Source organism: Salvia hispanica, chromosome 5 (genome assembly GCF_029641045.1).
Source record: "Salvia hispanica isolate PSC_SH4W2 chromosome 5, Shi_PSC_v1, whole genome shotgun sequence".
Lineage (NCBI taxonomy): Eukaryota > Viridiplantae > Streptophyta > Magnoliopsida > Lamiales > Lamiaceae > Salvia > Salvia hispanica.
Window position 1 is genome coordinate 49,099,282 of NC_142696.1, and position 15,829 is coordinate 49,115,110.

Genomic DNA, 15,829 nt, shown 5'->3' on the forward strand with positions numbered 1-15,829 from the left:
TGTATACATCATCTATCATAAACCCAATCTCTTACACCTATAGTTTAAAACATAGTATTAATTGTAAAAAGATGTATGTAAGTGCCCAACAAATTGAATACTACTACATTTTATTGTTGTAGATTATTTGTTTAAATTAAAAAAATTAGATGAGCAATGTATGTAATTATTCTATGTACCTCTTTTGGTAGTCAATATGATGGACATCTTGTGATTGAAACATAATTAAGAATTTTATATTTATTTGTTAAACACTTGTAATTTATGGAGTAGTTGATTACTCCAATGTGACAAATTCATTTCTAAAATTCGACAGGTCTAACAAACCTTACCTAATTAGTCCACACAATTGATATACAAATAATACCATATACTTGCAAAGTAAACAAAGAAAATTTATATATAAATAACTCTTTTGAACAAGAAGTACACGTAAAGAACTTTCATAATAAATAATGAAAATGATGTAATCAAACAACAACTAGTATCAACCATACACGAAACCTCTAAATTAATAAACAAAAATCAAAAGATACATAATTTAAATCGTAAAAAGATCAAATGAATGTCGAATTGCATAAACTTCTTAGAAACAAGCGTCCAACACACAACAACAGCAAATGGCAGCACAACTGCAAAAAAAATAAAATGAAATTGTTAGTAAAATTTATGTCAAACACAAATTATTCAATTTTCACATATATCAAAAAACAATTCACCAAAATTGATATAGAAGAAAATTTTCTATTAGAAAAAATAAACACTATGATGCTTTTACCAAGACGATTAACAATGTCACACCAACATATTTAACGTGCAAGTTCACATCAAATGCAACATTTCAATTATCTTAATATCGATATCAATTTCGAGTTTCAGTCTCGTATTTTATTTCAGACATAGAAAAGTACTAACCATCCTTTCCAAAAGCCGTCGCCTCTGGACTGGGTGGTGGCCGGTGCAGCCGGGGCATGCTCCGGCTGCCCGTCTTTCGTCGGATATCCAGCTGGCGGCGGCGCCACCATGCAAGGCTCCGGCGGGTATGACGTGGCTGGTGGCGGGTATGCTGCACCACAACGTAAACATTATTAACAAATAAATCTTACACAAATTGTTACTCAAAAATCAATTTGTAAAAAGAGAGAGAGAGATTAGTGACCTTGATTTTGGTTGCTCATGATGATATTAGAAAGAGAAAATGAGGCAAAGAGAAGTTTCAAAATAAATGAAATTTGGATGTGAGTAATGAGTTATGGAGATTTAATTGTGTGTGTATGTGTGTGTATATATAGGGAGGAGTGGAGGTGTCGGAGGAAGGAATCTAGAGGCGGCGACACCGCGTGAAAAGGGCGGAGATGGATAGACAATACGACTAAGGAAAAGATAAACGTATAACTAATAAATTCATATATAAATGAAAATTGAATAATTAATTGGGAGTAGTATATTTTTTATTAAAATTATTTTTATACGTAATATTTTTCGGACACAAACAGCATCGGATTCGTTACGCGTGGATTTGCTGGCGTCTTTTTTCTTTATTCGGTGGACCTAATTTTTAATACTAATTCTTTTTTATTTTTTATGTTGTGTTTTTGAATAATTGTTTGTTACTTTTTTGAATGGGTGATATTATTCATCGTACTTATAAATTTTATTGGAATGGATCTTATAAATAGAGAGATGCGCTGAATAAGGTCGTTGTCAACTTTTTTTCGTTAATGATAGGTTGTAAATGGAGAGATACAGTAAATAAGGTCGTCGTCAGCTTCAAAAGATAGAGGCGGTGTAAACAATAACGAGAGTGAACTTTCTTCCTCCGAGTTTGGAATGGAGTTGTCGCACGTGGTTAGTGGCATCTCTAATGGCCGAGTATAACGAAATTTTGTGACACTACAGATCGACAATTGGTCATAGGCGGGACACGTAAGGGTGAGACTCCCATATCCACTGGCGGACCCACATGCAAAGAGGGAAGGGCTTTAGCTCCTAATGAATCTAATTTTTTTAATTTTTTCCATTATAAAATTTTAAAATTTATTCATATATTTGAACATATTGGTGTATAAAAGCTCCTAATAATAACTTAAATTATATGAAAATTTATTTTTACATAAATTTTTTAAATTTAACCTCTACTCATGTTTATTTCTGTGTCCGCCATTGTCCATACCAATCTCTTTGTGTTTCTCTTTTCCTTTTTAAATTGTCAAAATTGTTTGATATTAGTATCTTTTAACTTTATCTTATTAAGTTAACGCTAAGATCAAAGAAAATTAAATTAGAATGGGAAAAGGGGCTTAAAAGTAGGTGTCATCTATGGACCATGGTTATACATGAATTGATAAAACTTAATCCAAAAGGATTGTTACTCGCCATTTGTAACGACTAAATAACGCGTATAATAATTAAGAAATTTAGGTAGCCATAAAATAATTGCGTAATTATTAGTCTACAATATCCACGTGGTTGATTTATAAGTATTAAACTCTGCTAACCAATAATAATTGAACTTGCTAATATTAAAAATATTCTTTATTTTTTAGAATTGTCAATTTAAAAACCTTAGAAAATTAGAGTTTTTGGCTTTAATTTGCAATATATTAACTAAGGAGGTTTTTAGGGTAATAACTAAATGATGGGTTTTATGTATTTTTGGAAAACAAATAGTCAAATTAGTTCCTTTTTGCCCTTTTCACTTTATATTTTAATGATAGATGTGGCGGAGGTGGTTTTTGGATGGGTTATCTACTTATATAAAATAAAAAAAACGTATACGTCACTTTTAAGAATGGATTTCATATCTGAAAATAGAGTTTACTTTATTATAAATTATTTTGTCGAGTTCAAAATATTGCACGCAAGTATACCTGATCAATTGGACACGTGTATTATAGATTACATATTATAGAAACAATATATATCAATTTATAATAGATTAATAGTGGCAGATACCAACGGAGCTGTTGAATTCATTGGCGGATTATAGGTGAATCGTGCGGATTGGGTCGCTATCGGGTCAACCCAATATCGACCCAATCTTATCGGGTCCCAACCCAACCCAACCCAAATCATCGTGTTCTTATCGGGTTCAACCCAAACAGATTCGTGTCGGATTCGTGCGGATTTCGTGTTATCCAAAAAAATACCGGTCGTGTCGGATTCGTGCGGATTTCGTGTCATCCAAAAAATATTGGTCATCTTTTAATGATAGTAAGTTACTACACAATATAAACTCTATACGATAACGACCGACATATGATATTGTATAATTAAAATTTGATATTACACGATAAAATAAGATATTACAAAATTAAAATAATTAATTTAAATAATGTTTAAATTCAAATAATAAAATTAAAGTATATTAAAATTAAATCTAATAAATAAAGTTAAAATAATTATTTTTTAATAAAAACTAAGTATTCAGTAGTATTTTTTTATAATAAAAATAATTAATAATATTATTAATCATATTTTTACTAATAAAATTAAAATTATAATATTTTTTAATTAATAAAAATAATTAAAATTAAAATTTAATATATTATTTTAATTAATAAAAATAATCAAAATAAATTTTTTTTTCTTAACGGATAGACCCAACCCGACCCGCATCCGACCCAACCCAACCCAAAATTTTCGGGTTGTTATTGGGTCGACCCTATAAGGACCCAAATCTTAAACGTGCGTGTTCGTGTCGGGTTAATTTCGTGCGGATTCGTGTCAGATTATCGTGTTGGATAAAAAATTGCCAGCCCTAGGTGAAAAATCTCGTGGTAAAAAAATGTAGAGCAAAAATTAAATAAAATTTACGGTGTAAAAATGTTGATTTGCATTAATTTGAATTAGGCTAAAGTCCAAATCCTAACCAAGAAAAGTAAGGCCAAAAGAATTGCCTATGACTCTCTTCTTATGTTAATAACAATAGTAGTAGTACTAATTTTTAACATAAGATATTGTTCTTGTAGTAAAAGTTAAATTCGAAATAAAAAATTACACTTTGTGATTAGAAATAGTTGTTGCAAAAGTTTATTTTTCTCGATAAAAATTACAATTTTAATTTATAAAATTTATTGTTAAAAACCTATGTAGGACTAAACTAATTTGAGTAATGAAAATATTTATGAAAATTGAAGGCCTTTGCTTGGAGATAGGCACTTTGGGCCTATGAAAGTGGAGCCCAATTTATATTTCTATTACATTTTGAGTAAATGAGGTCCAATATTATCAAGTGTAATCAATGAGTCCATTGGCCCAACTTATAAATTTACATTTTTGTACATAATCTTTTTTCTAAGTTGAAATGGAATTTTAAATAATCAAGCATAAATCATTATGAATAGAAATCCAAATTCTATAAACCTTGAAATTCTTGATGCTCTAATGAGGCAAAAAGATAATAAAGAACACCAACCTTTGCATGATTTTCAAGGTAAATGGCGTGTGTGTCTTCTAAAATTTATCAAAATACATAAACTTTATTTTGTTACAATTTTTTGATAATATATGTGTTCGAACTTGTGACATTTGACCCCACAATTATATATTTATATTGATCGACCATACCCTCCTAATTATAGCCCCCAAAAGGTTATTTAATCATATTAATTTTTTAGTACTACTATTTATTAATGTACTTGATAACATCCAAGTTTTCGTCAAATTTGGAAGCGAATTATTTTATCTGTAAAATATCTAGCCACCTTTACAGAAACTAGGAAGTCAAAGTGTTACTACATCAAATTAAACAATTTGAATAATAGGCCCCATTTCTATTTAATCTTAATAGTAGTATTAAAAGGTCACAAATTTAGTTGGTTCTCCACTTTCCATCATGTCATGAACACGTATATATTTAATATGGTCGTGACTTTATTTAATTTTTAATGATATATAGATGGCATGGTGAAAATGTACTAGTATATGCTAGTATATAGACCTATAAAATATTGCCAACATCATCCTATTCACTTTGTAACTAACTAATCAACGATAATTTATTTATTTATTTACCTTTTTTTCTTTTAAGATGCTCATTCCATCCAATTGATTTCAAGTTGTTGTTCACACTTCATGTATCTCGTTTTTTGAAATAATAATCTACTTACTCTTTCAAGAATCATTTGTTTAAGAAATCTACCATGTGTTATATAAATATATACTAAGTATAGTACTTATTAACACATTCTAATTAAGTTGGCAAGATTAATTAAGTCACGACAACTATTTTATTGTCCACTTCTGAAAAGAATGAAACACGCTCACATTTCGAAATACTAAGGTAAAAAAAATTAATTTGTTACTAAAAATCAAATAGTAGTAAAACATTATAGCACACCTTAACTATTATGGAATAATTCACTTTAACAAATAAATAACTAACTAAAAAGTAAAATCAAATGCCAATACTTATATATACCCCCTAATTAACATTTATAAAAAAATAACTAAGATCCAGCTGGAAATCGAACTTAGAAAATTTTAAAATAGTCGAAAAAAAATTACTATATAGAGGATACCATGTGCATATATAGTGGATAACATATAAAAAAGTTTCGATTAATTTGTATATTGGGTGGATAACATAGTAAAAGTTTCCATTAGTTTGTATATTGAGTGGATAACATATAAAATTTTTTGATTAATTTATATATAAGCAAAATAGTCGTTTTAATTTAATAACAAACTTATTATCTATCCCCAATTAAGAGTCACACTCTTCCATTTTAGTACGTCCCCAATTAAGAGTAACACTTCATTTTTACCATAAATAGTAAGTAGGTCTCACATTCCACTAACTCAATTCACTTACATTTTATTATAAAATCAATATAAAAAAGGGTCTCATATTTCACTAACTTTTATAATCAACTTTTCTTTACATTTCTTAAAATTTATATCTGGTCAAAATGTGACTCTTAATTGGAGACGGATTTGGAGACGGATGTAATAGTTTATTACAATCAAAATTCACTTTCATATGACTCAAATGCTTAAATCCCTTTATGTAAAAAACCCAAATTATTAAGTTGATAATAAAATAGTTCCACTAAAGTACTCCACACACACTCATGCATGTGTGTATTGATGTCTATATATATGGTTGATATTATTCAAGAACTCATACAAATAGGTGAAATCTCTCTCTAAATCCCTAAATAAAAAAAAATGATAGAGAAGAAGAAAATAATTCTAGTCCCATATCCGGCCCAAGGCCACGTCACCCCGATGCTCAAGCTCGCCGCCGTCATCGCCGGTCTCGGCCGGTTCCGGCCGGTGATGCTCACGCCGGAGTTCATCCACCGCCGCATCTCGCCGCGGATTGACGGCGTGCTCTGCCTGCCGCTCCCCGACGGCTTGGAGGGCGGCGCGGCGCCGGATTTCTTCGCGGTGGAGAGGGCGATGGAGGAGACCATGCCGCCGGCGCTCGAGGAGCTTCTCAGGGAGATGGCCGGCGGCGTCGCCTGCGTGGTGGCCGACCTCCTGGCGTCGTGGGCCGTCGAGGTGGCGCGGAGATCCGGGGTGGCGGTGGCCGGGTTTTGGCCGGCCATGCACGCCACTTACCGGCTCGTTGCCGCCATACCGGACTTGATTAGGACTGGAGTTGTCTCGGAAAATGGTACAGACTCTTCTCTACTTTATTCTCTCTCACTTTACCATTTTTCGACTTTAACTAATATAAAAAAGTAGGATCCACATTCCACTATCTTTTTTCACCAAGCTTCCTTTACATTTCTTAAAACTCGTGCTGAACTCAACCGGGATGCCTAAAGTGGGACAGAGGGAGTAATATAGTTTGATACTCCATAAACTAAGACCTCAAGAGCTTCATTTTATTTTATACTATAAAAGTAATCTTATGTAGTGTATGCTTCATAAATTCTAGAAGTATATTTATATTTCGCCATATAAATATACCTACTACAAAACCCCATATTATAACAATTCTCTTGATGAAACAAATACTATCAATGATCGACCAAATAACTCATGTTTACATTAAATCAATATAAGTTACTACTAATTTTTTATGTTCTTTTAGCACCAATATTTTTATTTTAAATTACCCGCATATATGTATATATAACCAACATGTTTCTATTATCTTTGCAATCATTTAAGATTCTTTGCACATGACATAAACATTGACCCACTTAATCATGTGTATGGATATACCTATATAATTCATTTAAATAATATATGATCAAGCACACTGTATTACTCATTTACTTTAAATTATTATATATTCCAAAGAATCGAAGAAAAAATATCTAGCTAGATACTAACCAGCAAAATTCCAGGCGAAATATGCGTTCTTGCATGATTTCAACCTCTGTCTCACGAGAAATTTAATCAGTGTAAGCATATGGTGAAAACTTATTATTCTTAGTCAAATACATAAATTTATTGTACTATGTATTTATTAAATCCATAAAATCAAGATTATTAGTCAGCTTAATTTGTGATGTGCATGTGGTTACTTGTAGTGCATTATCATTATTAATAAATTTTGGTTCATTTTAAAAACTATACTACAAAGAGATATGGATTGGGAAATCCAAAATTCATATGACTAAATATTTTTATATGGATGATGATTAATTGATTATGATAATAATATTGTTTGTAGGATGTCCAAGAAATCCAAGTGATCTCATTTCCTTGTCTTCCCATGAGCCTATCTTGACTACAAATGACCTTCCTTGGCTTATTGGCTCTTCAAAAGCTAGGGTTTCAAGATTCAAATTTTGGACTCGGACTATTGAACGATCGAAAACTCTCCAATACATTATGATTAACACGTTTTCGGAGGGATCTGACCTCAACACCCAACAATCAATTAAATTTGATGGTCAAAATTTGCCTCGAATTCTCGAAATTGGCCCTTTGATCATGCAAGCTGCAACGACTACATCTACCACTCTCTGGGAAGAGGATACGAGTTGCTTGGACTGGCTAGACAAACAAAATGTAGGATCGGTCATGTACATTTCTTTTGGGAGTTGGGTGAGCCCCATCGGTGAAGTGAAGGTAAACTCTCTAGCATCGACACTCGAGGCATTGGGGATGCCATTCATTTGGGTGTTGGGCCCCGCATGGCGTTGGGGGTTGCCAGAAGGATTCACTGAGAGAGTGGCTGCCTACGGGAGGGTCGTTGAGTGGGCCCCACAGCTCGAGGTGTTGCAACATCCGGCTGTCAAGTGTTACCTCACTCACTGTGGGTGGAATTCGACTATGGAAGCCATACAGTGCAAGAAGCCTCTCTTGTGCTACCCGATCGCGGGAGATCAATTTTTGAACTGTGCTTGTATTGTGAATATGTGGAAGACTGGAGTGAAGATTGAAAATTTTGGAATCGAAGAGATCGAAAGTGGGATTAGAAAAATGGAAGATGGAAAATTTACGGGGAGAATTGAGGAGCTAAATGAGAAATTATTCGGAAAGGAAGGAAGCTCCAAAGCAATGGCTAATTTATCTACATTCATAAAATATCTTAATACATAAAATAAACATCTATTTGAATTATGTAGATATCAAATAGTCTAGTTGCTACTATGACTCCTCGTTTGATCAGTTCGTTGTAAAAATTAAATGAAGTATTATTAATAATTTATATGGGCACTATTAATGGTGAATATTTAATGTTAGCATTATTTGTTTTAGATATTTATTTTTATTTCTTCAAAATTATTATTGATCCTTCAAATTTTAAAAATAATTTAAAAATCAAAGTTTGATTTGATTTTTGTTTTCTCTATAACTTTAAATTGGTTGGACTTATTTACCAAATAATTAATTTGTCAAACTAACAAAACCGATCCAAAAAGTTTTAAAATGGAGGCAATTTTTTGTCAACTTAGGTGCTCCAAATTCTAAACCATCATATGTAAATTAAATACTATAATTAACCTAATGGTTAGGGAAACCTAATTCTAAATCAAGGTTAAGTTGACCAATCTAGGTGATTAACCAAACTTAATTACGAATAATTTAATTAATTGTTCGTGTTACGTGCAAGTAATTAATTGGGTATTAAATAAATAATTATCCAAGATTAGTCCAAATAGAAGCGTAATGATACATTTCAAACTAAAACTTAATATAAATGGATCACACAAACATATACAAACTTTGGATAACCAATGCAAATTCTCCATTCCAAAAATTGTTTTATTTATTATTAGATAAACTTTCTGTTTTTAATAATTTCATGGAAAATTAAAAACTAGTTGCCATTTTCTTCTATCAAATATATTTTGAAAATTATAAGAATCTTTCAATTTTAATATAATGATATAATAATAATAATAATAATAATATAATAAATAATAATAATAAATAATAATAATTATAAATTGATTGATTGATTAATAGAGCTGGGTTCAAAGATTCATAATTAAACCTTAAATTTGGTGTGACTGAGTGAGACTAAGTTTAATCATACAAGTCAAGAACTTTAGCAGACACGGTTTAAGGCGTTGTTTGTTTACAAAATCCCCCCAAAATCCAATCTTTTGACTTTCCCTTATCGTCACTCCACAAACAAAAATTGAAGAAAAACCGAAACAAGAAAATATCTGACTTTTCAATTACGCTTTGTATCTTTGGGTAAAGACTCCTCCTTTAATTTCTGTTTTTGTGCCTTTTCTTGTAATCAAAGTTCAATTCTTTGTTGCTTTCTAGCTCAAATTCAGCAAATTCTTGTTTTTTTTCTGTGAGCTTCTGTTTATGCTTATTCTTGAATCTTAAATAATGATTTGATTTGATGAGGGTTTTTTATTTTGTTACTCATATCTTATGGGGGATTTGGGGCTGATTTCTTGCAATTCATGATCAAGAATTAGCATTTCATGATTTGAGGGTGAGTTTGTGAATGTGTGATTGGGGATTGGTACTAATTGATCAGTTATTTTGGTGTTTGTTGATGCTGTAGTTGGTTGCTGTGAAGATTGAGGTGTAAGTTAGAATAGTAGTATGAGTGATGTGTATAGATTTGCAAGTGCTAGTGCGAGCTCGAGTTCGAGTTTAAATAGTAGCACGAATGATACAGAGGATGATCACACCATTGCTGAGATATTGGCTGAGGAGGAGAAATTAAGCTATGATAATCGCAAGCTTGGCAAGCGGCTCTCTCATTTGGACTCGATACCGGTGTGTATGATCACTGGTTTGGTTGTCAATTTCGAGTTTTTGGTGTTTCTTGAATCTTGGTTGTGTGTTTTACTCATTTCTGTTGTGTTTGAAGTGTGCATTCTTGATTTGGTTGTTTATGGTGATTCGGGAGTTGCTGAATTCTCGTAGTCGAACCTAGTGTTTGTTTAACTTGTCTTGATCTGCATTTTGGCTAATGAGTGTTAATAGGTCGTTGGAGTAGTGTTTGCATATGTATGCAATTGTTTCTCGTGCCTAACTATCTTTTGCTTCCTATGATGTGTCTCGTTTTTGTGAAGATAAGAGCTGTGTCTCGACATTGTTAAAGTGAGATTCTTGAAATTTTGCTCTGTATTATAAGTTTGTGTATCTAAATGCTTGAGTTGAAAATAAGTCATCGGGATAAACCATGTGTGTGCTTGCTTTGACTGTAAAGTTTTATGAGGTTATTGTTTTGTCAGCACACTCCTCGGGTCATTGGTGATATACCCGATCCAAACGATGCGACCTTGGACCATGAGAGGCTAGCTCAAAGGTTTTACTTCATCTCGACACTTATATTTTACTTAAGTGGTTTATTCATTTGGTACCCAAGTGGTCTTGCCTGAAATTTCTGAAAGAAGATGGATTCTTTTATTGCTCTTTACATTTCTATAGGTTCGGTTGACATTCTAGTTTCTTGAAAATTTTCAATTTTCCAAATGAAGGAACCGAAAAAGTAAATTTTTTTAATCTTCTTCGCTTTCTGCACCCTTTTATGCTCGAGTCATAACAAGTGTAGGATATCCCACTTTAAGACACTGATCACATTTTACTACTGTCGTAATCGGTTATACAATGAAAAGGAATTAACATCACTCCAAAAACGTGTTTATATCGGTCATGTTCTAGATACTAGTGTATATGAATGTCTTGATAATGAACTAATCATACCCTGATAGCTTGAACCCGAAGAGAAGCTTGCTAAATAAAATACGAACTAACTACTTGAACTTCCTTGGTTTCTTTTCGTTATAAGTTACCTTTCTTTTTTTACCGTTTCTATTTATAATAGGCATGCCATTCATACGTTTAGCTATCATCAGGCTGGCGACATATAGCTTAGCTGAAATGCAAATCGAGGGAGACGGGAATTGTCAGGTTGGTTGCTAATTTTCAGTCTAAATTTCTGAGTTTCTTACATTTGTGTAACTGGAGCTTATAAATTGATTTTCTTTTCTCATTTTAATTGGATGTATGGTTTTATCATTCATTAGTCGCTATTTTTCAGTTTCGAGCCCTCGCTGATCAGTTATATCAGAATCCAGAATACCACAAGTTTGTCCGAAAGCAGGTTATCAAGCAGGTATGTTGTATTCTTCGTTAAAATTTCAAAACCTCTCTTTTTCGAAAGATGTATCTTGTCAATTTCCTCTTGTATTGTCAAGTTCGTGTTTTGTTCAAAAATGCAAAGTAGCGTTGGTATTGTATGTTGAGTGGACTATGATACGGTTTTCTTATCCTACACTCTTACCTATGTTCAGCTTAAAAGGCACAGAAGACTATACGAAAGTTATGTTCCGATGAGGTACAAACACTACGTGAAGAAGATGAAAAGGTGTGACGTGTAGACATTTTTCTTTCTTACATATTTCCTTACACCATAAATTCATAATAATTAAACTCATCGTGTGTACTAACATAATGTTACTTGAAGTGTAGGTTGGGCGAATGGGGAGATCACGTTACTCTACAAGCAGCTGCAGATCGAGTAAGTTACACCTCCACCATTGATGACTTAAACAGTATCAATTCTTCGGACTATAGGTGTTTACTCGTAATATTCGTTATGCTCACAACTTTCTTTGGTATTTCCGTAGTTTGAAGCCAAAATATGTTTGATCACCTCCTTCCGCGACACCGGCTACATTGAGATCCTCCCGAATGGCAGAAGTCCATGTAGAGGTAAGACACGTCTTAACATTTTCATCTCGTATGATTCTCTACTCTTCAACCGTGAAGCTTTCATTTTTCATATCTATTCTAGTAGTAAGTTTTAGCTAAACCAAAAGTCAAGAACTTTAAAATGTAGAAGTGTGAAAACTCACCTGGCCCGATTTTGGCTCAGGTTGGGCCGGACAAAATATTTGGCCCATCGGCCCTAATGAGTTATCAACCCTACCAAACATGCCTTAATAGTACAGTATTAGATTTAATTACTTATTCGTTCTCGTTTTTTTTCTAGAGTTGTGGCTAAGCTTTTGGAGCGAAGTTCACTATAACTCATTGTATCAAGCAGGAGGTAACAAACTTCATTCTACTATCTTTTTCTTTCTAGCTGTAAGTAGTCTGACCTAGGAGTCGGTGGTGGGATTCAAACTCGTGACCTTTAAGTCATAAGATCGTCCGTTCCACTAACCGGACCACCTAGTAGTCGCTTCCGACCAATATCTAACATAATTAAGTTGCTCGAATTTCAACAGAGGTTCCGACAAGAAAACACAGGAAAAAGCATTGGCTCTTCTAAAGCTCGTCGACTCGTAGATAGACACATTTCCCAACACATTTATACATATCCATATCCCATGTAACTAGAGGACACACCAAATTATTTCATCTTTTAATTTCTATGTATTTCTTATAGTTAGTTACTCAAATTTACCTATGAGTTATGGTTGTTTAGTTATATTTGAACTTCAAGGTATGTATTTGTGATTTTAGGCTTTAAGTGATCTCTTGCCAAAAAAATGTGCCCAAAATTGATAGTTCTTGGTTAATATCAAACTTCAAGTAGGGTCACCATGAATTTGAAGAAAATAAATAATACTACCAAAAAATATGGGAATTATTGAAAAGTTACAAATAGGTTGTGTACTTGTTTTAGGTATCTTAATTTTTCTTATTGGAACAATGATAAATATGGAGTACTAATTGTGATTATTATTATTGTTATTTTAATATAAAAAAATTTATGCATTTTAAAGAAGCTTTAGTTTTCTTCACCTTGTAGGCCTAATTATTATTATTAGTGAGATTTTTTTTTGAAATAATTGGTTCTTTTAAGTAGTGTGGTCACTAATATGTCTACATTAACTAAGTGTTGGTCCCATGAATTGTTCAAGAACAAATTAAGTGGTCCAATATTATCATGAGTGATGCAAAAAATGCCAACTTTTTTTATGTGTGGACCAAATAAGTTTGGGATTTGTGCAATTTTTGTTTTCCTATCATATAACATTACATTTCATGCTGACGCTTGTGTTAGCATTTTCTATTTTATTTCCAATCAAATCTACAAATTAATTAAAATTTAAAGCATAATTTATTCTTTGCTTATTTAATTTAGTGGAAGGAAATACAACTAATAAAAATAGGCTATGAGTATTGATTTAAGTTATAAACTTGTTGCTCTTATCATTATGAGGTTCGAGAGAAAATTGAAATGATATAGAAAGAGAATAAAATTAAATTTTATGGACATCAAATAGTACTTAATTTTGAAAAATATCATATAAAATTAGTCTTGACTTATAAGTCTTGATTTCTCTTGTTAGAATTAAAATTGATAATTCAACTTCAACTATAATTTTGAGCAAGTATTTATTTTTATAGGCACGTGTTACATGTATATTAATTGCAATAATTGCGATATGTTTCCATAAAGAGTTCACTTTTTCAACCTATTATGATTGATGTTAATGTTATGCTGTTTTTTGGCCCGATCAATTTATTTTTTATCATCATATGTATCTCATATCATATAATATGACATTTCACTATTTTAGTGTACATTACTTCGATTGATAATTGTCATTTTTTTGCTAATTAATATAAGTAATATACTTTCATAATTTTTGGGCCACTTTGTCTTAGTTTATCTTCACGTGATGTACGTGTTTATTTTACTTGTCCTTTTCAATCATTTGATTTATTGATTATTAATTCTTGTAGCTTACTTACATTTTATATTTTTCTTGATAATTCTAAGACAAGGTAGAACTATTAATGGATTTAAATAACAAAAGACACACAAAACATACATGCATATAGATATTATTTCCTTTGAAATTAATTGAAATTATCATATTTGGTTCGTAGGTAGTAAAAAAGTATTAAAAAATCACTATAGATCTCTGGCCAATAGAAAATAATCAAATATCATAACAATTTTAAAAAATTACGAGAGATGTCAAATATTTTAGTTATTAGAAAACCACTCTAACCACTCAACATCTCTAATCAATAAAAAAATTCATAAGATTTTGACGTTTTTTTAAAAAATATTTTGATAATTTAAAAATACTATAGTTTTCATTTCATTATTATCCCATAAATATATAGTCGGTAGTGCTACGTGTCGATTGAATTGAAAATTATATTCGTATAATAACCAAACACCTAACCCTATTTCATTTCATTCATTAAAAAAGAAATACACAAATCACACTCGTATCTAAAATCTCTTAATTAAACCTACTAATTTTAAACACGATCTATCCAAAAACAAAATTTAAAAATTTAAAAACATACTACTAATCTAATTATATAACATATCCCTTCACATTTGATGACGAATGACGATCATTCATTTTTATAAAATTGGTGTTATGCAATATATTAACATAAATAAAACAATGATCATAATTATAATAAACTTGATTTTGCCGAGATACTTCAATGAGAATACATTGTACTAATAGTACTAGAAATGTGATCATATGAAAACTCTAAATACAGTATAAACTCAAAACTATAATCTGGACTATTAAAAAATGTCAACAAATCACATAAAAAACATTAACGGGAAAATGTCAATAGAATTTTAATGGTAGTCAATGATTGATGTTATGTTAATATTGTACTGATACTGTGTTGACATTAAAATCTTAAAATTTTACACTGTGTTAATATTATATTAAAACTGTATTGAACATGTGTGAACTGTGTTAATATTATATTAAAACTGTGTCGAAGATGTGTGAGGAGTTTTATAAATTTACATTTTATAACTAGCAATGTAAACTATATTAAACTAGCTTAGATATGTTGAAGAAGCGTGGTTTAATTAAAGCAAGAGTAATCGTTACATTATCACCTCAGATCCCAACATTAATCACAAAAGTCAATACTCTCTTTATCTTGTAACACTAACTTTTTTATTTATAAATGATTGGATGTCTTACTTTAAATGTCTCGGTTAGAATACTTCATAATTATTAATAGGTCTCACATTTTACTCATTTTTTTCCATTCACATCTTATTATAAAACTAATACTCCTCCATTCCAACTAAGATGACACATTACTTAGTCGGCACGAGATTTTAGGAGTTATTAGTTAGAGTGTTTAAGTGGAGAGAGAATATGAGTGTAAGTATTAAAGTAGAGAGATAAAGAAAGATGAATATTTTAATAGGAGTGAGAAAAAGTAGTTGAGTGTATTAATTGGAGAGAGAAAGTTACCAAAAAAAAGAAATGTCTCATCTTAGCTGTGACAAACTAAAAAGGAAAACGTGTCATCTTAAGCGGGACGGAGAGAATAGTATAAAAGTAGGATGCATATTCCAGTATTCCACTATCTTTCTTCATCAACTTTCCTTTGTACATTTCTTAAAACCCGTGCCGAAGTCAACCGGGACTCCTAAAGTGAGACGGATAGAAGAGAGTAATTAATAATTTCTCTCTCGTGTCGTCTC

At 31.5% G+C, this 15,829-nt stretch overlaps 3 protein-coding genes across 5 annotated transcripts; 2 read left to right on the forward strand and 1 right to left on the reverse strand.

Moving 5' to 3' along the window:
- Positions 1-382: 382 nt before the first annotated feature.
- Positions 383-1,360, reverse strand: LOC125186376 (protein CYSTEINE-RICH TRANSMEMBRANE MODULE 9-like). The gene is made up of 3 exons (XM_048082734.2): positions 1,160-1,360; positions 916-1,066; positions 383-632 (listed from the first exon to the last, which is right to left on the reverse strand). The coding sequence occupies exons 1-3, from the start codon at positions 1,176-1,178 to the stop codon at positions 587-589; spliced, it is 216 nt and encodes a 71-aa protein (XP_047938691.2). The 5' UTR covers positions 1,179-1,360; the 3' UTR covers positions 383-586.
- A 4,765-nt stretch (positions 1,361-6,125) lies between these two features.
- LOC125186373 (UDP-glycosyltransferase 82A1-like) lies at positions 6,126-8,615 on the forward strand. The gene is made up of 2 exons (XM_048082732.2): positions 6,126-6,622; positions 7,634-8,615. Exons 1-2 carry the CDS (start codon positions 6,172-6,174, stop codon positions 8,506-8,508), a joined length of 1,326 nt encoding a protein of 441 aa, XP_047938689.2. The 5' UTR covers positions 6,126-6,171; the 3' UTR covers positions 8,509-8,615.
- An 838-nt stretch (positions 8,616-9,453) lies between these two features.
- LOC125187246 (OVARIAN TUMOR DOMAIN-containing deubiquitinating enzyme 11-like) lies at positions 9,454-12,862 on the forward strand. 3 transcript variants are annotated; one of them, XM_048083801.2, is made up of 10 exons: positions 9,455-9,612; positions 9,938-10,155; positions 10,617-10,690; positions 11,241-11,295; positions 11,426-11,500; positions 11,679-11,752; positions 11,857-11,905; positions 12,015-12,099; positions 12,380-12,436; positions 12,618-12,862. In XM_048083801.2, the coding sequence occupies exons 2-10, from the start codon at positions 9,979-9,981 to the stop codon at positions 12,659-12,661; spliced, it is 690 nt and encodes a 229-aa protein (XP_047939758.1). In that variant the 5' UTR covers positions 9,455-9,612; positions 9,938-9,978; the 3' UTR covers positions 12,662-12,862. The 3 variants fall into 3 exon arrangements, with proteins under 3 accessions (XP_088914367.1, XP_047939758.1, XP_088914368.1); XM_089058241.1 differs by lacking the exon at positions 12,618-12,862 and having other exon boundaries at positions 9,454-9,612; positions 12,380-12,597; XM_089058242.1 differs by lacking the exons at positions 9,455-9,612; positions 12,618-12,862 and adding an exon at positions 9,648-9,718 and having other exon boundaries at positions 12,380-12,599.
- Positions 12,863-15,829: the final 2,967 nt, after the last annotated feature.

Excerpts from the sequence above, each read along its gene's own strand:
- LOC125186376 (XM_048082734.2), bottom strand. Across the intron at positions 633-915 it reads GACGGCTTTTGGAAAGGATG|TTGTGCTGCCATTTGCTGTT; the intron begins GTTAGTACTTTT and ends TTTTTTTTGCAG.
- LOC125186373 (XM_048082732.2), top strand. The coding sequence starts at position 6,172 with ATGATAGAGAAGAAGAAAATAATTCTAGTCCCATATCCGGCCCAAGGC. Across the intron at positions 6,623-7,633 it reads TGGAGTTGTCTCGGAAAATG|GATGTCCAAGAAATCCAAGT; the intron begins GTACAGACTCTT and ends TATTGTTTGTAG.
- LOC125187246 (XM_089058241.1), top strand. The coding sequence starts at position 9,979 with ATGAGTGATGTGTATAGATTTGCAAGTGCTAGTGCGAGCTCGAGTTCG. Across the intron at positions 11,501-11,678 it reads GAAAGCAGGTTATCAAGCAG|CTTAAAAGGCACAGAAGACT; the intron begins GTATGTTGTATT and ends ACCTATGTTCAG. Across the intron at positions 11,753-11,856 it reads TACGTGAAGAAGATGAAAAG|GTTGGGCGAATGGGGAGATC; the intron begins GTGTGACGTGTA and ends CTTGAAGTGTAG.